The sequence below is a fragment of the Periophthalmus magnuspinnatus genome, chromosome 3 (genome assembly GCF_009829125.3).
Source record: "Periophthalmus magnuspinnatus isolate fPerMag1 chromosome 3, fPerMag1.2.pri, whole genome shotgun sequence".
Taxonomy (NCBI): Eukaryota; Metazoa; Chordata; class Actinopteri; order Gobiiformes; family Gobiidae; genus Periophthalmus; species Periophthalmus magnuspinnatus.
The window spans coordinates 29580390-29604210 of record NC_047128.1 but is presented as its reverse complement, the minus strand read 5'-3'; the positions used below and the strand labels follow the sequence as shown (position 1 = coordinate 29604210).

Sequence of the window (23821 nt, the reverse complement as noted above, 5' to 3'; positions counted from 1 at the left end):
AGCTGTCTGTGTACCTCACTGTATATCTGTCTGTCTCTATAGCTGTCTGTGTATCTCACTGTATATCTGTCTGTCTCTATAGCTGTCTGTGTATCTCACTGTATATCTGTCTGTCTCTATAGCTGTCTGTGTATCTCACTGTATATCTGTCTGTCTCTATATCTGTCTGTGTATCTGTATCTCACTGTGTGAGTTGGGCTTGACGGCTCTTCTATTCTTCGGTGTCTTTTACACACAGAAACCCCGGATGGTATTTTTTTGTTTATCCAGGTGCCCGTCTATCTGGGGTAAAGGATCTAAAACGCAAAACTAGACCCACACACTCTCCCCGGATTCACCTGCTCACGGACCGCCTCCAGCAGCACCGACATGGGGGACACCGGGAGCGAAGGCAGAAAGCCCCCGGCAAACGTAAACACTGTCGCCCCGCGCTGTCCCTGTGGGTTCTGGGGGTAAGGACAACAATGTCTTATATGTCTTGCCTTTATTTGCTTTCTTACTCACGGAAAGCTAGCAAGCTGACTAGCCACTAGCCTAGCATCTCGAACAAGATGAGCGCTTTTCCCTGTTAAGCCCTCCCCGGTGTAGCTCTGTGGTAGCATGGAGGTAGCATGGAGGTAGCTCTGTGGTACCTCTGTGGTACCTCTGTGGTACCTCTGTGACACAATACTGTGTCAACACAGTAAAGCTATCAGGCAAACAACAATAGGTGGCAATGACTGTGGTTATGAACAGTGCAGCATATGGGCAAGTATAAATAGAAGGTAAAGTGACTTCAGTAAAGCCTATTTATTATTTGTACAAGTGGCTATGACTATCTACTGTAGTCTGGGCAGATAAAATAAATAAATAGGTAAGAGTCTTTGGTGGATTGTACCATTGTACATCAGTGGTTCTCAAATTGCACACCACCACTTAAGAAAATATTTGCCCCTATTTGTACCACAAGATCTAACTAGATAAAGCGGTAACCTACTATTGATGGTATAAACTTGAGCTAAATGAGAAATAGGACAACACAGTAACTAACTACTAGGCCTAGTTGTGAATTATCATTAAATTGACTATAAAATATACAACAACACAGGCCTAAGCTATGTAATAGCAATGATGCAATGTGTAGCCTATTTTTTTTGTCTATTTTTCTCCCAATTATTCACATCCACACACCATTTATGTACCAACAAGGTTAAACTAAACCTGTTCTTGTACTGAGCCTGACAGACTTCAGAAAATAATGCATTGTTATTACTAGGCTAATTCTTTCCTTTGTCTTCCCCACAGCCTTAATGCTTGATCTTCTCTTTGCCTCATAAGCTGTAATTGTGTCTGGCATTTAACTGGAGTTGTTAAATTAATCCTGGCATGTCCTTTCCCATTGCTTCTTAGTGCAGCCACCATTATTGCCATAAAGTGCTCTTTGAGCCATACTTGGAAAGGTGAACAAATTGAGCTAAACTTTTCTTGCTTGGCCTTTAATGCCAGTGCATTGCCACCGGGCTTCTTTAGCTGCTACAGAGACATATGTTGAAGATTTTACTTGATCTCTAATAGCCTATTAACTGATACAGCAAAGGCAAACATTACCTGGCCCCATTTGACTAATAACTTTTATGTGGATCAGTGTACAATTGGCTGCTGGCCTTTTATGTTCATTCCATGTATTTCACAAGTCTCTAATGAAAATAGCTGAAATTGAATGTTAGCACCACACAAATGAGCTGATGAGTCTGACCTCATCAGTTTGCCCTGGTATTTAACTTTACCCTTAGTGTACTGATCATGGTGTTTGGAATTTGTGTTATTTTTACAACATCCCACCTTAACTTTCATTAATTAACCTTTTGATTAGTGTTAATATGTGGTCTTGTCAACGGGAAGTGCTGTTTATCCTGATTGGCTTCCTTCCTGTCTGCCTGCCTGCGCCTGATGAGGAGTATCCTCATTTCTCTCTTGACTTCTGTTTGTGCGCCTCAGAAGGCAGGAGTGGACTGACAGTCCTTGGGTCGCCTGCAGTTGACCCTACATGTAAAAATGGGAACAAAGGTGTGCAACGAGGCACCCAAAATAAATAGGATCTGACTGATAGCAGCGACCGTCACGCTTAGTGCTTTCACAGGGAAGACTGAACCGAGAGGAAATAAGAGTAGGGATCCGAGACGAGACACAGACATTTGCCAGCAAAAATGAGTGCCCCTGAAATCTAAAAAGCTTCTGTGACCCACCATAACAAAATGTTTTAAATTTATCATTTCAGTTCTGAAATGGTGTATACATCATGAAATGCATATAAATGAAGGATATAGAATATTTGTAAGGTTGTACAATTTTGTCTATCCAAAACAATGTTAACACATTTCAGTGTCTTGAAAAATCGGCTTTGTCATTATGGGCAAATGTAGTCATTTGTAAAATGACACTCTATCTCTCTCTCTCTCTTCATCAGGTCAAGAAAAACTATGAATCTCTGTTCCAAATGTTTTGCAGGTAAATGTTACTGTGTGTGTGTGTGTGTGTGTGTATAAATACACACATATATATATATATATATATATATATATATATATATATATATATATATATATATATATAACTTCTGGTTTCAACTGCATATTATGTGCCTACTTCAAACGAATCATGTTATGACACTAGCGCTTCAAAGGATGAATTTGAATTGAATTGAATTGAATTGAATATGGTCAGTGTGGCATCTTTGGCATATGATTTCATTTGGATTAAAACATGTTTGTTCAGTTTTCAGCAGTGTTCACACATTTTTGTCAACTCTGTCAGATCCATGTATTTCATGGGTGTTTTTGTAATTTTTAAAAAATTAAACTTGACTATTGTGATTCATTTTATGTGGTTTAGGTTGAAAAGGGCATTCAAATCTATAGGATGATGTGTGTTAATTCTTTATAGAAATGGATTTTATAGCATTGAAACAGAAAATTATTTTATGAAATTTCAATATTTTTAAACTTCTGTGTTCATAAATGGATAAAATTCCAATTGAAGTTTTCAGATATACTTTAATTGGACACAGTGGTAAATAATATTATTTGTAATATTACCATATTACAGCATAGATTGCAAGTAAACATTTTTGTTTAGTTGAAATAAATATGATTTCATGTGTTTTGTGTGTCACTTGACAATAATTGAAACATATTTTTTCCAACTCTCAAGAATCACCGATCACAGATATATAAATAAATCATATATAAATGTATTTATGCATTTATATATTCATTTTGTTTTTACCAGATATTCAAAAGAAACACTCAGAAGAAGATTGTGCTATCAAGAAGTCTCCAAACCCCAGTTTCAGCCAACCGGACCTCATCTGCAACGATGCAAATGACAGTTTATCTCCAAAAGTAACTTCAACAGCCAGCACATCAGTGGACCCTTCTGCAGCTGCCACCACACTACCTGCGGAAGATGGTAACACCAACAACACCATGTTTTCTTAAATAATGTTTAGTGATTAACTCTGAATCTGAAGATGCATTTCTCTGCATATTTAATGAATTAACAGTTTACCTCTCAGCGAAACTTTAGATAAGTAGAATGTTTCATTTTGATTGCCTAATGCAGTGTAATGTGATTTTTTGAAGAGGGCAGAACTGTACTCTGTTCTTTCTTTTTGTTAAGGAAAGGAGCTGCAGCTGCAGTACCCCTGCCCTGGCTATATTTGTCCTCATGGCACAGATAGAGGAAATGATTGGAAAGGGTATTCTGAAGTGAAGGTTTTAAGAGGACACCTACAATTGCCAGGGCATCCTTCATAGCTTTACAGTGACAAGGTTATTTGTTAAGGCCAAACCAGGCTAGAGGAATATAGTGGTTACCATAGAGTGCGAAATCCTTGGCCCCTTGGTTATAAGTATGGTACTATAATACTTAATATACTTTGGTTTACTTTTAAATTCACCTTTCTATTTTATATCAGGTCTGTCTTCTCCTTATGTCATTTATAAGATATATTCCACATACTTTATCAGTGACATTTCGTTTTGTCAAATTGTATGAAAGAAAAAAAAACTTGACATTTAGAACTCTTTTCAAAAGAATATCATTTTAGCAGCTGTATTTTTATTCACTTGCCTCTGACATTTTCTTATTCTCCTGTTAGGTCCTGTCTCTGACATCCCACTTGCTTACCATATACCTGTTTGTATTTCTCCTTTCCTCTGACAGAAGTATCCAGCACAGGTGCTGATTACAGTGCACTTTGCATGCCCGCAAAGCGCTCTATGGAATCAGGTGAGATATCATTATTTATATTATTATCATTATCTACAACACCATTGTTTTAATGAGTGATTTATTATAGTACACACACACACTCACACACGCACACACCCACAGACACACACACACAGACAGATATATATATATATATATAAAATGTATTGTGGTGCTTTTTTGGCCACTAATGGTTTAGATCTGGTTAAGACGACCTGTGTTGTCATGATATTAACACAGTTCAGTTAATTTAAGATAGAACTCAGAACATATTTTTCTACTGGTTTAATTAACGAAATTAATGATCATTCATCAATTCTTGGATGTTAATAAAAATATGTATAATTGTTTAATGGTACCCAGTGCTACACCTGGTACATGGGTTTTTCCTGAGTCAAACCCTCCTGCACAGCTTTGCAACACTGTGTGAACATGTCATTCCCTTAAAGCAGGGGTTCTCAAACTCATTTTCACAGAGGGCCACATCAACAAAATGGTTGCTCTCAAAGGGCCAGATGTAACTGTAAGATAAATGTCACTACGTTTTAATCTTGTTAATTAACCGTTTCTATATTTATTACTTATTCAAGTTACAAATATTGCACATGGATTTGCATAGATGTGAAAAAAATTGCTGTTTAACTGTGTACCTTCTGATAAACTGACATTTTAAGACACATTGTCGCGGGCCACATAAAATGACGTGGCGGGCCGCATTTGGCCCACGGGCCTTGAGTTTGACACATGTGCCTTAAAGCCAAGTGTACATGTGTACACAGTTACTACACAGGGTTTTCAGCTCTGCACCTTCTGACCAGACTCACTTTGCGCTCTGATGTTTCCTAAATAAATCTAAATAATGAAATAATATTTTTAACCCAACTGTGGGTTGTTGATTGAAGTGTTTGCTTTAGTAAATTGGACCTGGAGATTTAGCAGGATAACAGACATGGGGCAGAAGAAGGCCTGTAACGATTCACAAGCTCACACACAGACAGTGTTGGGATCGATGTCGGTCGTGGGGATAGGGCTGCTCAGCTTGGCCTAGTTCTCAGAGATTTATTGAACGCTGATCTGCATTGGGCTGCTCTGTGAAAAAAAAACAAAAAACGTTGCAGGATTGATGAGAAAAGCTGAGTTGAAATTCCAGCTGGTAAGTACAACGCTCTGCATGCCTCCCCAGTCTCAGGTGCAGGGTCAAGCATAAGCTAACGCAAGAGCAACATTAATCTCCTAACTGCCTTTTATTTAACACATAAAGGCATTTTGTTGGTAGTGCACCATCATTTGTTTTGTCCCCAGTGAAGACCCCACTAAATCAAATATTAGGCCCATGTATTAAAAGATTAGGTTTAGGTGTCCTGATTCCATTGCTTGCACAAGTTGTTTTAATAATCCAATCTGACTAAATTGTGAACATTAATACTCTTAAATGAGTTTGTGTTTTTTCTACACATATAGTAGTATTTGTTTTGTTTTTGGACCTCACCCTGCTGTTTCTTCATGTTTCTTCAGTCTCTGATTCAGCAGGTGCTGTTTCTCCCACAAAGCGAGCAAGAGTGTCTGATTTGTCACAGGATGGAGAAGCTTCATCATCATTGACATTTCTGTCCTCTTCATCACCTTCGACACGTAGTGGCCCAAAACAATGGTATCAGAAACGTTGCCACCACTGTCAAACCAAATTAGAGCTGGTCCAACAGGAGTTGGGTTCTTGTAGATGCGGTATGTCTGATAAATGCACTAAAGTCATGTTATAAGGCACTTATGGGTAGACCTAACCTCTTTAAACAGCCATTCAGGAAAACATTAGCTGTAATTGTATAGTAACCATTAACAGGTATCTGCAGGTTTGTTTGTTGTCTGGAATATTGATGACTGAAAAAGCTTCTGTTGGCCTTGGGGAGCACAGAAACATTGCACATAAACCATAAGTCAATTACAACAAACACTAATAAGGTTTAAACCTATACTGGGCTTGGTAATCAGCTTGTTTGCATACAAATTAAAGTGCTCAAAAAGTCACAGCCCCTCATTGCTTAAAGACCATCCGTTTAAACCCAGGCCATCATTTCAAAATTGAAAATTGACTTTCCTTTTTCCACAAGGCGCTTGGTAATAGATGACTCTTCATGCCTTGATGCTTAAATGCCTACTATGAAAACATACTCTTTCAGACTGAAAAGGGAAATTGTGGCAATTATAGTGATTTCTGACTTTATCAGTAATTGCAGATTACTTTGCTAATGGTTCTGCCGAGTGTCTCTGTGTAAGCCAAGTAGCTCTGATAATGAGTTGAAAGCATAAAGACGGTTCAATCTGTAAGCAGGCAAAAAGGAAAGATTGTGGAGAATCTCTGTTATCATCTTAGTCAGATTTATTCTGGCCTATTATGGAATCAAAATGACATTTCACAAGATGTCTGTAATCTGGGAGATTTATTGTACTTTAAATAAAAAAAAATAAAAAAATCTTGTATGAAGTAATACATATTTAGACTAGATTGAACAAATAATATTACTATTTGTACAGGTATAATTGGCTCTAATTTAATTGTGAAAACTATAACCAAACTATACCTTAAATATCTGATTATTGAGTGACAGTGTAATTATGGATGTTGATGACTAGATAAACTATATAGTAACGGTGCCTTTTGATGATCAGTGAAGAAAAAAAAAAATTGAAACTAATTCAGTTCATTGGCAACAAACAAAAAGTCCTTATAAATTATTTCATTAAATTTATTGTATGTATTGTTTTAAATAGTCTTAACATTAAATGTCTCAAATTGTCTTTGTATCCTCATCTGCCTTTTGTAGGCTACGTCTTCTGTATGCTGCACCGTCTTCCAGAGCAACATGAGTGCATGTTTGACCACATGGGGCACGGTCGCCAGGAAGCAGTTCTGAAGATGGTGAAGCTGGATCGTAAGGTGGGTCGCTCATGCCAACGCATTGGGGAGGAGTGCTCCTGAGCCGCAGTCCATGTATGTCATTCACAAGACATCTTTGCATTTCTAAGGGTTCTTTGTGTTATTTGAAAACATTCTTTATAACCAACTAAGCTGTTACCTCTGCACCAGTTTCTCCTTCTGTTTTCTTGCTGCTATGTCTATGATGTCTTTTGAAAAAAAAAAAAAAAAATCAAAGAACATTAAGAGCAAAAGAGCTAAGGATTTTGGAGTTTGTGACTTAACAAACTTGAATGAAACAAAACAAAACAAATTATGAATACAGGAAAAGGATGGTTTATATGTGTTTTGTTAGTAAGTCTATTAAATACTCTACTTTTTACCTCACAGACAAGAGTAAAAGTACAAGTAATAGGAGGAGTAGACACCATTTAGAGAGTGTGCTCTTTACCTCAAATCAGACAGCTGTGTTTTGTTCTGTGTCGAACAAGCTCTGGTAGCCTCACCTTCAGTCAGTGTCTTACCTGTGGACAAATCCTATCCAGAATCATCCATCTCAGGTCAACAGGATGTCCACTCTTTCTGCTTTAGCACGCTGGGTCTCTGTGGAAAACAACATAGCCTACACACTGGACAATGCAATTGAAAATCATCACTGTCTTCACTGCAGGGACTTGAAGAGTCAAGGCTCACAAGTCATTTAAAGATTTTTGTCTTCCTCACTTGTTTCAGGTTCTCTAGCTTTGTTGCTTTAATAACAAGGAACAAAAGTGAAATTGTGCTTCTGAAAGTACTGATGTCTGTGCTACATGACTGTTGATTCCCTAACACTATGCTTCTGAACTGACTGGAGAATACAGTTTTATGTGCAGATGGCTTAGGCTGTGGTCGGCCTCTCTACTTAATCACTCATTTGCAATTTGGTATATCTTTGAAAATCTACAATCATAAGAATATACACAACCGGTCAAAAGTGTGGCTGTACCTTCTCATCAAGTGTATTCTTTTCTTTATTTTTTACTACTTTCTACATTTTAGATACATACAGAAGACTAAAACTATATGAAGCAAAATATATGAAATTAAGAAAAAAAGTTAAATAACTACTTAGTATTTTTACAAAGCAAAAAGTGGCTACTTTGCGGAATTGAATATAAAATATTTGAAAATGTAGTAGAGTTATTTAACTTTTTTTTCTGCTACATACTGGTAATTTCATATATCTTGCTTCATATAGTTGATGTCTTCTGTTTGTATATGAACATCAAATATATGAAGACTGTAGTGAAAATAAAGAAAAAAAAGACTGAATGAGAGCTAAATTATCTTTGTATTTTTTGTAGATGAATTAATGGAAAATGGTCTAATGGTCTGTTCTAATGAATTATCTTTGTAAAAATAAATCTTAAGAAAGTTAAATATATGATTTTTTGGTTATTTACAATTATAAGAACATGACTGGGAACCTAATTTTGTATGTGGCTTTACCTTACTAAGAAAAATAAATCCAACTCTGAAAGTAAGTTTTGATGTGTTTTCAGTAACAAGATTGTTAATTTGGTCAGAACATGGCATGTTACATAATATACTCTGGATTATAACCTGGTAAAAATATTTTTAATTTGTTTGCTTTTTTCCCAACCACACACATATAAAGGGGAGTCTGAGTGCTCTCAATGGGCTCCCCCTGTATAAATAAAGATAAGAGTCTGCACTGTCAGTCAATCAGTCAATTTACTGCTCTCAGCACTGCTGTAATTAATAGAACTGGTTAACTTGGGTTTCTTATTGATAAATGTGAGAACAGTAACCCTGGCAAACATGTAAGTGACAGTGAAACAGGAAACATTCAAATATTAAATGAGTGAAAAGAGAGGTACAAAAATGATCTAAGACTGCTTGTTCAGCTCTGAGTTTGTTGTGTGTTGAATGAAAACATTTGAGTGGAGTTTTATCTCTGCCCCGCAGGCCTCTCACTTTGCTTTGTTTGTCAGTGTCTCTTTTTTCCTGTTTTGTTTTGTCGTGATGATATCCTAACACTCTGGATGGAGTGCCAAGCCTGCACTCACGGTGGCAACAAGGAGCAGGAGATTTTGATTTGCCAAAGGCTGACTAGTGTTAGAGAGGGATTTGGGGATAAGACGTTGTGGTCGGTGGTAAGTAATCTGCTTAGAGCTCAACAAATACAAGACAGCGTGCCACTCTGTCTGCGCCTGGAGGCACTCACATTAGATACATACACCATCTTTTTATTGGAGATTGTCTTGTTAATTGCTTGTTTGTTTGTTTTTTGAGTCGTGACATCACTGTTCTCAATACAATTCAATTTCTTTGTTAAGATATCCTGCCTAAACACTTTTTTAAATGCTCATGTATTACTCTTACTAGGTATGAAGCACAGATTAAAAGGGAAAATGATCTCAGACTATTCTGACTCTGATGTGTCAAACTGGGCTTTCCAGGCACTGCTCATGCACTAGTAGCATTAGGACTGATGATGAGCCACTAGTGTAAAAGCATATATGTAATTACATCCCACTTTTACTTATTCACACAAGCCGCTGCTTAGAGAGCATTAGGATCATATTTTGCCTAAGCGATATCTCCAAATGCATGGAATGGTGAGTGCATGCGTTGTATCAGGTTTGTCTCCTTGCTGTATAAAGGTCCAGTTAACTTCCAAAAGCTACTCCACACTCAAAAAACGCTCAGTTAGAGCTTTATGTCTGTAGTCATATTTGATAAATCTGCCATTGATAATACGGACATACTTTCTTGTACTTTTGTTTTACGATCAGACTACAACTATGACTTCATGTACGATTTTTACATATTCTATTCAAGAATCAATCCCTCTAGACTTGATCCATCGTAGCATAAATAACTTAAATAAGTTAGAGAAAATGAACAGTGCTGCTGAAATCCACTCCTGGTCCAGTCATTATTGTCAGGTGGAGAATTTTCTGCAGTCTGACCTTTAAGGAAGCAGCTGACTGCACACTTCTCTTCAGCCAGTCGGCATCTTGATCAAAGAAAGATAAACCTGTGAAGGAGAGGCTTTACACATGAACTAGATGAACAGACAAGTTTGTGAGCAGAGGGCAGGTACCAGGCTATAAAACACCCACAAATACAATTTTATCACTGTACTTGGATGTGGTGATGTTTGTCCTTTAAAGTGAACATTAATATTGCTTAAAATCCATAATACTATAAAGTTTAACCAAGAGTAAAATGATTAATAAGAGCATTGTAGAGTAAATAATCTTGCCTTGGTACCTGTCTTGGTTATTTGTAAATGTCAAATCAAATTTTAGTGTTACAATTGTGGAAAACATCTTGATTTAGCTTCATGACATCTAACGTTATGAATAATATGGTCAAGTTAATAATATAAACAGTCCGACAAAAAATAGCACTTCACATTTATGAAAAATAGATTTCTTTTGCTCCTAAAATTGCCTCACAATTTTTTTTATTTTTTAGTGCTTATGATAATATTGTGCCGTGAATCACAAGTCTCACATGTATGAAACAAAATATAACACATTCTATTGGCCCTCTGATTCAGTGTAATTCATTTTAAGTTGCCTGTAAATGAATTTCCATTGCATTCCCGCAAATATATTGTCTATTGTCTATCTAATGTATTGAAATGTATATGTCTATTTTAGAATTGTAACCTTAGTGGTGCTTGAACCTCTTAACATGGAGCCATCTGCCAATATTGATTTCTGAATCTCAAATTTCTTAACAAACCAATTTGGGGAGAGCTTTTCCTTTTCTCGTATTTCCACCCATAGCCTGCTTTGTTGTTTTTAACCAATGAACCATCTCTTTTTCTCAGCCATTTCTTTAACATCAGCTCCACCATAAAATGCTCCTGTCACATATCCTAAGGGTTAGCAGAGAAACCACATACATGCTTTATCAATCAGCAGATGAGGCTATGGTCCATTAACGTTTCAGTCTCATAGGGGCAAACCTATCCAAGCATCTTCTGAAACTGAATCTTTGTAGTATCACTCAACATCCACCACAAGAGCAAAGTGTCTCTGAAAGCATCTTTGGTGACGTCAGTATGGACACCTTCCATATGTGTGTTTATTTTTATAGCAATGTTTTAACCTATAATATGTGTTCAATATGAGGCTTTGCACATTTTATTCTGTGTGCACTCCTGATAAAAGATTCTGGTAACAGGACTCCATAGAGATAGTTGATAGTTCAAGCAAAAGTTTGGAATGTTCTCCTTAAACTTCATATGACAAGTTTGCATGTGTTTCTAATTATCACTTGGTTTGGTGAGATAGTGCGTGTAATAAATATTTGTCATAGTTTTACAGACGTTGAATTGGCAGTTTGTGGAAAAAAGTTAAGAAGAAAAGAAGCATAAAAATATAGAGAAGATAGATAGATATAGAGAAAGAAGAGATGAGTTATAAAATGGAATACATCTACCTATGCCATTAACGTCAAATATTTCATCCAAAATGCAGAAACAATGTATGGACAAGGAACATTTTTTGAATTATTGTGTAATTCTTTGGTCCTGTATGGTTGCAAGGTAATAGTTATGGAATTACCTCTATGTACGCCCCATCTGCTGCACATGTCCAACCAGGAAGTAAAATTATAAATGTCCTAAAATAAAAAAAAAAAAAAAAAAAAAATAATAATAATAATAATAATAAAAATAAAATAATAATAATAATAATAATAATAATAATAATAAAACGTGTATATAAATACAAATAGAAAAAAAAGCTCTTTATTATGTTAACTCAATTTTATGTCTGAATTATTACAAGGTGGTTACTTTAGGACTAAAGTAAAGAATGTTATTAAATGTCACAGCAAATGTCTAATCCCAAATAATGAACGATGAAACCCGCATTATGAACTACAATCACGGAGACAATTGTATCTATAAGCTGTGACTTATAGTTGCCACTGTAACATTTGCAGAAAAATACACTTGATTTTACAATACAAATTCCGGCACTTTATTTTCTTAAAAGATTAATTCCATATAAACTAGAGCATTTCCAATAATAAAATTCTATACACTCATCTGTCAGGAAGTAGTTGACAACCCAATCCCTCAAACCCCTCCCTTGTCTCCCCTTGATTCCATTACCTCAACTGTGATACAATTTACCAGTGACACCCAGCACCATTACACTGCCACAGACGCAGACAGAAATCTAAATGTGATGGACCACATCCTTGTATAGTGTCTAATTACTAATCGTGCTAATATCATGTTACGATTTCGACACAGGGGCCGAGGTGTTTGGTGTGGACCGAACACTTAAGAGAATTATGGAGACTGATGTTGTCTGGTTATAGCATTTATCTAAAGGTCTAGTATTTCATTACATTCCCCCAAAAAAACCCAGCAAACTATTACATGTATTTTGAGTAAAAATCTAAAGCAACAGGATAAGAAATATAAAATACATTATCAGGATACATATACTTCAGTCTTACACTACTTTTTCTTTCCACTGTTTAATTTAAATGTATTGCCATGAGCTTACAATCATACATTAACATGATTTATTGATATGGTGACACAATAATGACTCAAAAACGTATTCGCTTATATCTTGTATTCACTAGATGATTTCATTTTTATTTGCATTTTATCGCCTCGTAAAAATAACTTCATAAATCTTTTGCCGTATATGAGCCACACTGGCTGTTAGTTTTTTCTGTGATTGACTCATCTGCCTCATGGTTCAGTGACCGGTGATACAGTGCTGTTTGACATGTGTTTAAAGTTGCCTTGGAAACTAATGAGGACCCAAAAGTAGAAGCAGGATTTCTTTTGTTCATAAGCTACCTGTTTTCTGATTGAACCTCTGCCCGTCTCTCACTTCTGTTACCAATATGAGCTGGAGTGTTTTAACTATAAATGAAGATCACTTGTAATATATTTTGCACACTAAAAAGACATGAATATGAAATATGAGAAAAGTCTGAGTACAAAGTGGCATTAATACCAAAATCAGTGGCTTAACACTAAAGTAGTGCAGCACCAGGACGATAAAGCCTATTGCTCTTTCATGTGAAGCCCTACACCTGCAGAGTGTTTTTCAACACTTGGAGCTATGTGCTAATTAGCTCGCCTATAACGTCTTTGTATAGCGGCTATAATATGACTCCAGTCCACAGTTGGGTTTATGGTGCTAATGTGCTTGGGACACTTTATTCCCCATAGTTATTACTGAGTGAGTTAGATTATTGAAGTTAACATCCCTCGCCATACAATAGGTTTCACACAGAATGAAAGACAATTATTGCAATTAACACAGAACAAAAAGGAACTCTGTTGCCCTATTATTTAGATGAATCTTACAATTAATAAAAACCTTTGGATTTCTGGATCATTGTCGACTGAGCGACTGCATGTGCCCTGATCTGGGATCTGATGTGTACTTGTGCTGCAGGTGAGGAAACAAATTTGTTCTTGAGAGAGTGTGGATTCCTTTGCAGGAACGTCACTGTAGTGTTGTGACTGTGATGCCAAGGGAGAGACAGTATTTGTTAAATTTGGACCCATAAAGTGGGTTAAAATAATCGCAAAAAAGCTTATATTATTAATAGCATCTAAAGTGTTGTAGATGTTGACTAGAAGAAAAATAATACAAAAGCATTTAGCAGATATGTTTGACCTATCAAAGAAAAAGTATTTTTGGGAATCCTCCAGACTGTTTTAGTCTGATCAATTATTAAACATTTTCTAATTTAAATGTCTTCTCTATTTGTATATTTCCTGCTCACAGTGAAGTCTTTAATTGTCTGCTGCTGAAATAAATGAATAGTTGTTAAACAGAGCTCTGGCTGTGGAGGGCGTTTGATTTCTCTCCATTCCAAACAATTGCTGCTGTACACTGTGTTCGTGGCTCGGCGGCGTTCCCATCATTTACAGGTCACACGCGGAAACACAGACGCCATAACCACAACACAACAACTTATTCAAAACACCCGCAGTTCCCTCCAGATTCATCTCGTCTCGTGGCGGCAGACTCTAATTGGGGAGAGAGATGTCACACTGAGATTGCTATTGGAAATTGGGACTCAAAGTCGATTCTCATCACTCTCACATAGCTGATCAGTGCCAGAACACACCAAGACTCTGATTCGTGCTTATTTATTGTAGCTCTCAATTAACATGTGCAAGCTACAATCTTCTGGGTACTTTACATGTGAGTCTCTTCATATCAACTCTCTATTCTTTCTGGCCTAACTGGTTGCTATTTTAATGTAGGTCCTGAGTTGATTAGTATAGCATGGAATTTTCTTGCAGCGTGGTAAATGGTTATTCATTTATGGTCTTATAATCATGTCATCAGATTCCTCAGAATTAAATGTTAAAAAGGTCAGATGTTTGTGTCAGTACTAAGCCCATATAAACAAAAATGGTGCCACCAAAAAATGCATTCACCTTAAAATCTATAATCATTCTTATATCCATGAGCCAATCTTATTTGCATTTAATCAGTAAGTATGATTTTCCCAACAAGTTCCTAAAAGCTCCGGTCACTTGTTGCAACCTTTATTGAAGATTTCCATTTATCTGTTTGTCTAAATATAGTGGCACACCTCTGGCCTACCAAATGCAAATAAATAAATAAATAAATGTAATATTCCCTAAACCTTCTTACATCTTCTTTGTTGTGTCTTTTTTCTGCATGATCTTGTATTTGATGTCTCCTCTAAAGGATTCATTTGAAGAGAGGCATTGAGTGCCCTCAGACTCCGGGCTCTGGGCCAGCTGCAGCTTAGACTATCTGCGAGATAACTCTCCTTTCTCCCAGCTAATTGACTGTGGGGATGACAATTGTGTAGATGCCATTGACTTGACTACCATCAATACAGGCGTTCATGGTGGAGTATGTGTCCACTAGCAACCTAGCAAATCTGACTTTTGCGTGCAAGGAACTTGCTTTCTCTATTGAAAATTGGCAAAACTGCTCACTCAAAATCCTAAAGAGAATTTTATTTTTCCTAAACAATTCCCAGTAAAATGCAGCTTCTCATTCTCATTTATGTTCTCTTTCTTTCATTTGAAAATGCAGCTGAGACTTAGTCCTGTTCTTAGTGACCAGTGACGACACAGAACCACTGGTTTAGTGCAGTCTGTAAATGTGATTCAGACTTCACACACAGGAATCTGTGTCTGCAAAGGCTGTGCTCTCTGTATTTTATTTTGTAAAATATATAATTTAAAATAAATATACACAAAATTGCATACTAGATTTTGCAGTATTTGATACAAAATATTGAAAAAAATTGAAACACATAAGTGGTGCCTCAACCAAACAATGTTCAGACTGCAACTCAGGCTCTAACGCCAAAGCCTGAGCCAATGCAAACCTTTTCTTCTCCTAAACCAAAGCATACTCTAACAAGGTGATTGCTTTTTGCCTGAGGTAGGGGATGACAAAGGGAATTTATCTGCAGACCTGTGAAATCTTCCTCACTGGACAAGACCCTTAAAGAGTGTCCAGCTCCAGAAAAGCACCAACATCATGTTGAGAAGCCTCCAGAAACCCAGGCCCCAACAGCAGCGCCTGAGCTGATGCCGCTGAGGAGACCTTCACTGAAGAACAGGAAATCAAAGTGCTTTGATTTGGAGATCCCAGGAGACAAACCACAATTCAGTGTCTGCTTTGGACAAGTGGACAAATCCTTGTTAAAGCTTTCATTGAACAAGTCTTCAACAGGCAACAGAACAAATGGTGAGACCCAACAGCGCGACCAAAATCCAAGCACAATGTTAAAAATGATGAGATTGAGTTTTGTTGGACATCTCTGGTGAGGAGCCAGAATTGGAGGTCTACTTTGAACAAGCTGTTACTCTTCAAGCTTTCTTTGAACAATAAGGTTTCTGAAGGCCTCCAACTTAGTATTGATGTACCTCAAGCAACCCAGGACCTGAGCAAAAGGAAGAGCCCCAAATTCTTAAGAAGGAGAAATGTAACAAGAAGAAGCACCAAGCTCAACTGATTCAGTCAGAGAGCGCAACAACAGAAGTGGCCAACAAAGAGGTCCTCCCTCTTGAGAACTGACACCTGAATCAGAAGGCATTAAATCAAGTGTTCAGTTAGATTGTGCTGTTCGAGGTAAGACAGATGAAGTCATCACAAGACCAGAACCTCAACCAGAGAGTTCAGAATGTCCACCAGTAACTCAGGAAACACCCAAACCTGAACCAATGGAAGTGAGTGGACCTTCTGTGTGACCGAAAAAGAGGAGACCAAAACTTGGTGCTTAAAAAGCTGAACAAAATCACTTTTTGTTGGAGATCCACATTCAAGATCTATGTTAGAGAAGTTGATGAGTCTCCTTTATGTTTTCTATTAACAAGTCTTCCATTGACAACACAAATACTGATTTAACTCCGACAGAAGACAACAAGGACAATCAAGTTCCTGAAATTGACCAAGTTTATGTTCAGACTGCTGCAGCAGCTGAGGAACCCACACCAGAGGCTGAGCCAGAAGAAAATCAACTAAACAGAGGAGGAATCATAATAGGAAGAGGTAGAATTTGAAGGTACAAGCCCAGCTTGCTTCAACTTCAGCCACAGAACACAACTTCACCTAATGATCACCCCACCAAAGAACTTCAGAAATGACACCTGAGCCAGAAGATACAAAGCCGAGTGCCTCTTCCAGCTTTCTACAAAGTCTTCAAAGTTTTCACAAGTGTTCAACTAGTGCAATAGTGACAATACCACAACCGGAAACAAAGCAGAGACAATCAACCAAGTATGCGAGTTTACTGTGATATTCCAGATGAACCAGAGACTAATGTGACTTCAATCAGCCCAAGAGAATTCCAGCAAAGAATGAAAACATGCAGATTAACAACAACCAGAGATTGCTTCTGGTTTGACATGAAAAAAACATTCATCACAAGGAGCTAGTGAGCCCCAGTTCTCCTAAAAACATTCAATTTGACAATTCTACAACAATTTTACCTCACAACAAAAATTAAGACCCAAAAACAGTAACTCCTAAAATATCTCACTAGCTCACTATCTCCAGTAGAAGGCAGTCTTTTAGAGATGAGGGCTAGTAGAATCTGTTCTGAAGAGGAAAAGCTATTGTAACGCAGTCAATATAAGCTCAACAATACAATATAGTTGTTACAATAGTGTTTATTTCAATATAGTTCTATCCCATGGATTTTGTGAGTTCAGTTTGTGTTTTGTGTGCTGCATTACTTTTCTTTTGCTTGAATTTATAATTTGCTATGCTAGTTTTGCATGGCTTGTTATTTTTGATTTTAGCACTATTTAACTTTTTCTACTCATTCCTAATGTCTAATGTTCCTCTCTAACATCCACGCGTTGTGCGACCTTACCACAGACTGTATAAAGAAGTGGACTGAGTGAGTGTGACGTCACCATAGTGTTCGGCTCCAATCAAAGGAATCTTATCAAGGCCAGCAATTATGGGGTGAATTTGGAGCCAAGTTCTGAACATTTATATATACAGTCTATGGGCCTTACAGCTAAGATTATGGTTGGTCTTGAGGCCACTTCCTCGAGTGGTGGTGCTACAATTCTATTCTAAGTTTAAGTTTTCAAAATCATACCCCCACGCAACATTAGCATTAGCTAACAGTTTAGTCACTCTCACCTTTTGGTTTTTCTTGAGTTTGAAGACAAAAATGTATCAGGCTTGTATTTGCTAATATGTACATTAACACCAGAGAACAAAGCAGAACATTCCACCATAGACATAGATGCAGAACACTCCCAGCGTGACGTCACTACAAAGTATAAAATATCAGTATACTGTATGTAGGTTAGCTCCATTCAAACTTCTCCCTGTTTGATTAATGTGTGAAATTCTTTGTTGTTCATTTTGGATAGGCACAAATTGTATATTTTTGCCAATATGTTTGCATTTATATTGAAAGTGATAGTGTTATTGTGCAAAGACTTTACCACATGAGAACAGACCTGCTGTATTAAAAAAACAAGGTGAATTCAGTGATCATGTGTTTCTGAATGAGAGCTGTACTGAGAGAACTGATAAGAAAAGTTCCAAAGAAATATACTAAAATGATTGAATAAAAAACTGTAAACAATGCTTTGAATGGCAAAAGAAAAATGCAAATCTGTCAACTGGACAAAAGGTTTGGAGTGAAGGCGTTTCACCTCTCATCCAAATGGCTTCTTCAGTTCTGGTCAAGTTGCTGGTGGGACACTGCCTTATATCTGTCTGAAGCACATGGTCAGAAGAGAGGAGCTAACTACACTGAAACTAACACCTATTTGTAAACAGGTTCTGTTTTTTAGCTAGGTCTATTGAACTACACTAAATGTGAACTGCCCCTGGGTCATATTTTGCATAAAACAGGCCTATCTAACAAACAGAAGCTGAAAACAAATTGGCACATCTTCAAAACATCTTAAATCTAAAACCTTTGTCCAGTTGACAGACTAAAAGTTTCTTTTACTATGGATCAGACCTGGACGACTGAGGAATTACACAGACAAAGCTTTTAATATTGGGAGAGGAGGGATTTCTGCTTCATTACTAAAAGGCCTTTATAGACACTGGGTGTCTTCTAGATATCTCTGTTTGTTTAATACGTCTTATAACCATATTGTAGTTCTGACGACGCAGAGGCAGTCGTAATAGTGAGATTTGGCTCAGTGGTTAGCTGCTAAATGAGGCTCTAATACAATAGCTGCTTGATTGTACTGTGTGATCAAATATGTTATAAAACAAACTGTGAAAAATGAATCTGAAAATTATGTACTTTTTAAGCAATTATATTTACATATTTTATTACCTAGGAGGTTAAGAGAGCCTAAATGAAGCTAAATTTGAAGGTATAAAGCATAAGTGTAACTCATCTTTTATGATTTGGAAGGTCTATATTATTCTGAAAAAATGTTATCTATATATAACAAAGAGACTGACACTTCTTGATGTAGTAACATAAAGTCAATATTTATCTTTTTTATTTGCATATTGCCAGATCAGATTTTGTTTTTTGTCCAACTCTTAAATGTATTCATGTATTTATGGAAAAACCTGAAGTATTAAGTAAGATAAATGATAACCTGCCTGGGGTGGATGACGGAGGAGTGCCAGATTTGAACATTCTTACCTCCTCTAGCTCCCGAGCCTCTTTTTCACTTTGGTAATTACATGTGTATGAACCAATTTGTTGCAGTACATTATCCACTTAAAAATGTCTAAGCAGGCGCAGTAAATGGATACACGCTCTGCCAGTGCTGGTTGCTCCATAATGAAAATGTTTGCCTGTGGCCAAACATGAGGAACGAGCAGCGTGTTAGTGGCAAAATGCAGATAACACTCAGAATAATTTGACAGATCCAAACAGTTGGTATTTAAGTAAATTCTTTAGCCTTAATACACACTGTGAAGCATTGGGGATGAGCAAAGAAATAAAGGAAGATCTTTAAACAACTACTGCATTAAAAGATGAAGGTAATTACTCATACCACTTGAGTCGAGACTTAAGCAAACCCAAGCTGTGCCCACTTTTTGTTTTCGTTTATTTTGTTCTCCTCCTCACCTTTTCTTTCTTTCTCATAAGGGTGCAGCCGCAGTGGTGGTTTCATAATGAGGATCAGTGTTGTTTTAAACATGAAATGGTTGTATAAGATGGGTGGGATCAATAAGAACCATTACCTCCTTTCTCTAATGATGCTGCCACCTCCTCTGCACACACTGCCCCATGTCTGAGACCATTCCCATACACATTCCGGTATCAGACGGGAGGAGGTTATGAATTATCGAATCCCAAGGGCAATGTGCCTGGCCGCCAATTATCCGCATGAAAAATGACCCTTTCTTCGGACGTGTGAGCGTGCATGTGAGACGAGAGAGAGGGAGAGGAGCTACTGAGAGGCTGACACAGAGCAGCTGGTGTCAAACAATAATGGACAGTCACGATCCCTCTGTCTCTCCGTCTGACTGTGGGGCACTTAATCTGCATTTTTCTTACTTAATTTGTTCATGTTTGGGGCTGAGTGATATGTAAACAAACTCTAAATCAACTCATACTGTGATACAGAACTGTGACCAGCTAAGATGAGTGATAACCTTACAGAATATTTTCCCTCATGCCTATTGCAATGAGCAGGAACAACATGTGTCTACCATGTCACACTTTAGATGAAACCTTTTTTTTCCCCTCAGAAAACAAGGATCAGTATTTATCAAAAGGGATCCCTCCATGTTTTGGGCTTGGGTGCAAATCTGCTCCCTTGTTTAGATATCAAAAACATGTTTGTATTTCAGAGTATGCTTCCAACTAAAGATAAAATATTCATTTATTAGTTTAGTTTTGAAAATGACTGCCAATTTATCACTGCCCTCCAGGAATCTGCAGTGAACAATGCAATGTATCAAAGGTATTATGCTTGATGTGCCAGTATTCAACAAAATAAATTGGTTTTAAATAATGTTGCAGGTATATACTTCCTAAATGACATAAATTATGGCGGCATCATGGGGAATATCTCAGTTAACAAAGTTATTGCCCTCTATTGTTCTGAGTGAGCTGATATAAAGGGTGATTTGTCAAACATGTATCTGTCATTTTACCATCATTAACCATTCATATGTTGATTGCATGCCTGTTTTGCAAACAGTACTTTGTCCTGTGACGTATTTAATGTCATACTTCTAATGTGTCTCTTTATGTCCCCATAGTCTTCTCACTGCCGGTGAGCACTGTCAAAAAGAGACCTGTATATAACGTGTATTGGCTGCTGTGCTGGTGAGTGATGCTAATTGAAAGAACAAGCCAAAGCAATTACTTGTAAAACTAATTAACAGTGTTTTATATGCGCTCATAAAGCCATGGTAACAGATGATAATTGTTTCTCTTGTTTCCACACACACATGCAGCATGCCTGCCTCTGGGCTGCCCTATCACTGCAGGCTTGTCTCCTGTCTCCTGTCACTCTCTCTCACTGGTGAAAGTATGTCCCTCTCAGGCCTCTGTGGCTCCCATGTCGAGCTGTCATGTCTGATCCTGGTTATCACATCTCTATTAAAAAAAAAAAAAAAAGCGTTGCTTTTGCTGTCTGTCAGTGAGGATAGCTAGCTGTCATCCACACACTCACACACCAGCAAACAATGAAATTATTGTAGGTCTCTAGTGTATCTTTTCTGTCCATTTAGCTCTTTCTATGTGGGGAAGTGCTTGGTGCTGATATACAGCATTTGAGCTATGATTGAATTACACTGATGGGAACATCAATTACGGTACCAGAAAGGATTTAACCAAACTCCTCAGATAGCATTACACACTGCGGAGCTCTGCTGGGTCTGTCTAGGCAAAAAGTCTGCTCAAATCATGTATATATAAAAAGGAAAATACATTTGTGCCTAGTCTGTCCCTTTTCTTCCAAAACTGTGTATTAAACACTGTGACATGGATTTCACATTTTAAACCCCTTCCCCTCTATTAAAGTCTGAGGTTGATTGAACTAACACACTCCTCACACATTTGTTTAGCCTTGCGTGAAAAAGCTATATTTAAATTAGTGCCTACGTTGAGCTTCATCTATAAATATCATACCTCAATTGTAAATGAAGTGTAACGTGTAAATCTGACATTTGTCAGCTGTTATTGTGTTTCTCCTAATGCTGTCGCTCACATTGCATCACTTGAACAGTGACAGAGAGGGTGGCTTGTTGTTATATTGAGATCAAGGTCTTTGAGTTAAGGCCAGTGTAAGGTTAAGAACAGGGCCATGGTATAGGGCACCTAAATAGCACTCACCACTGAGGCTAATGTTTCTTATTCTAACAGCACTCTTTATAGATCCATTGCCACAAGCAGCAATAATGCACTCCTTGTATGTCATGATAAGTGCTGCTGGCTGCAAGCTGCAAGCAACATACATACTGTGTTTTTGTCTTTGCATGTCTAGAATCTGAAGCAGTCTTTACAACTTTTCAGGGTTTCCATAAGCTTTCACTTACAGTATTAGAATATATATTAATTAGTAATAGTAATTTCAGAGACAGTTTCTTAAAAGGTCATACTCTGAGCCAGATTATTTATTATTATTATTATTATTTTTTTTGCAGATTTGGTATCAAATGATGATATCTAAAGTATTGTACTGGATCTGCTGGTAAGCTAACATACATCACAGCTGATGTTAGTGTTTTTGTGCAGCAGCATTTTAAAAATAGTGTCAACCAAAACACATAACAAAGTAAAGCAACAAAAAATATAATAATAATAATAATAATAATAATAATAATAATAATAATAATAATAATAATAATAATAATAATAATAATTCTGTCCTAGTGCATTATAGTAATACACTGTAATGTTAAAATGTGCACAAAGTAGATAATCATATGGCGATCAGTTCTTATTCCTGTCGCCATAAACACAGACCAGAGCTTCTTCAGTGGAATAAGTCTTCACACTGTCCAACTCCAAACAGTTTGTCACTGTACCTCCTATTTGACTAATTTAAGACAATACACAAGTGTGAAAAAGTGTTTTTTGTACTTATTTTACTTTGACACCAAACATTTGATGCTGCGTGTGAACAGATGAGACTGTAATTGTTAACAGAGAATTAAATTACATAAAAAATGAGAGTAATTTAAGGGTAATAAAAGGTTAATTTGGATGATGTTATATAAGATTCATAAGCACATTGAGCAAGATTGGATCACATTACATCCACATGAAACAGTTATGCTTGTGTTGTGAAAAGAACATGTGCAAAGGATACGCAGTTAAGTTTCAAACCTAAACCAAATTGTATTACACGCCAGGCTTTCTATATTTTTTACGCAAATCCAGCGACTTTTTTTCTTTCAGTGCAGAGGTTAAGTGATATGCAGCTTGATTATTCAGTGTCATGTTGTAAGATGATATTCCCCTCATAATGCGTTCACTTATAAAGGCCTCTTGTTTCTGTCTGTCATATTATATCTCGCAGGTCAGATAACACATAACCCATAGCATCATGCGTCTCTTAGGCCTGCGCCAGGTCACACAACATCAGCACCACCCGGAACCAACTGAAACACTCCCTCTGGCGGTAACAAGGACTACTGCCACACCAGCGCCTCGGCTCCACTGTCTGAGGAAACGCGAGGGGAGAGAATGTGAACTGAACGCGCTCGGAAGTGTAAAAAGACTATGCGCGTGTGGGTTCAACTCTACTCGTTTTACCGTCATACATAATTGGTCCTGCGGGATGGGGAGGTGCAGTTAAGGGCTGCTCCGTTAGGTATTAGACAAAGTACAGAGATTTTAATTGGCAGTTTGATGCTGGTCTGGAGTACAAAGTCTGCACCAGGCACAACAATATAAAAGAAGCCCTAAACAAAGCACGGGGACTCTTGGCACTTCTACACATCCTGTTGCGCAAAGAGAGGATATTCAAATGAGCAATTGAAATTCCTGTCCTTGTTTAAACCAATGGTCCAGGTGCTTGACCCGTGCAACCATCCAACTTTATACAGCCATGCAAGGATACGGTTTTGCATGCAAAGTAATTCGGGAAAAAAAAAAAATCCTGCCTTTGCGCACAAGAGAATAAGGCTGAACTGGGGACTAAGCAACAACAGCTCCTTCAACAACCTGTTCGTCTCCAAAGTGTGATGC

At 37.3% G+C, this 23821-nt stretch overlaps 1 protein-coding gene across 1 annotated transcript; it reads left to right on the top strand.

Moving 5' to 3' along the window:
• The first annotated feature begins 167 nt into the window (after positions 1-167).
• LOC117393666 (AN1-type zinc finger protein 3-like) lies at positions 168-7380 on the top strand. The gene is made up of 6 exons (XM_033991653.2): positions 168-452; positions 2447-2487; positions 3268-3447; positions 4204-4269; positions 5767-5976; positions 7074-7380. Exons 1-6 carry the CDS (start codon positions 370-372, stop codon positions 7226-7228), a joined length of 735 nt encoding a protein of 244 aa, XP_033847544.1. The 5' UTR covers positions 168-369; the 3' UTR covers positions 7229-7380.
• The last annotated feature ends 16441 nt before the right edge of the window (positions 7381-23821 follow it).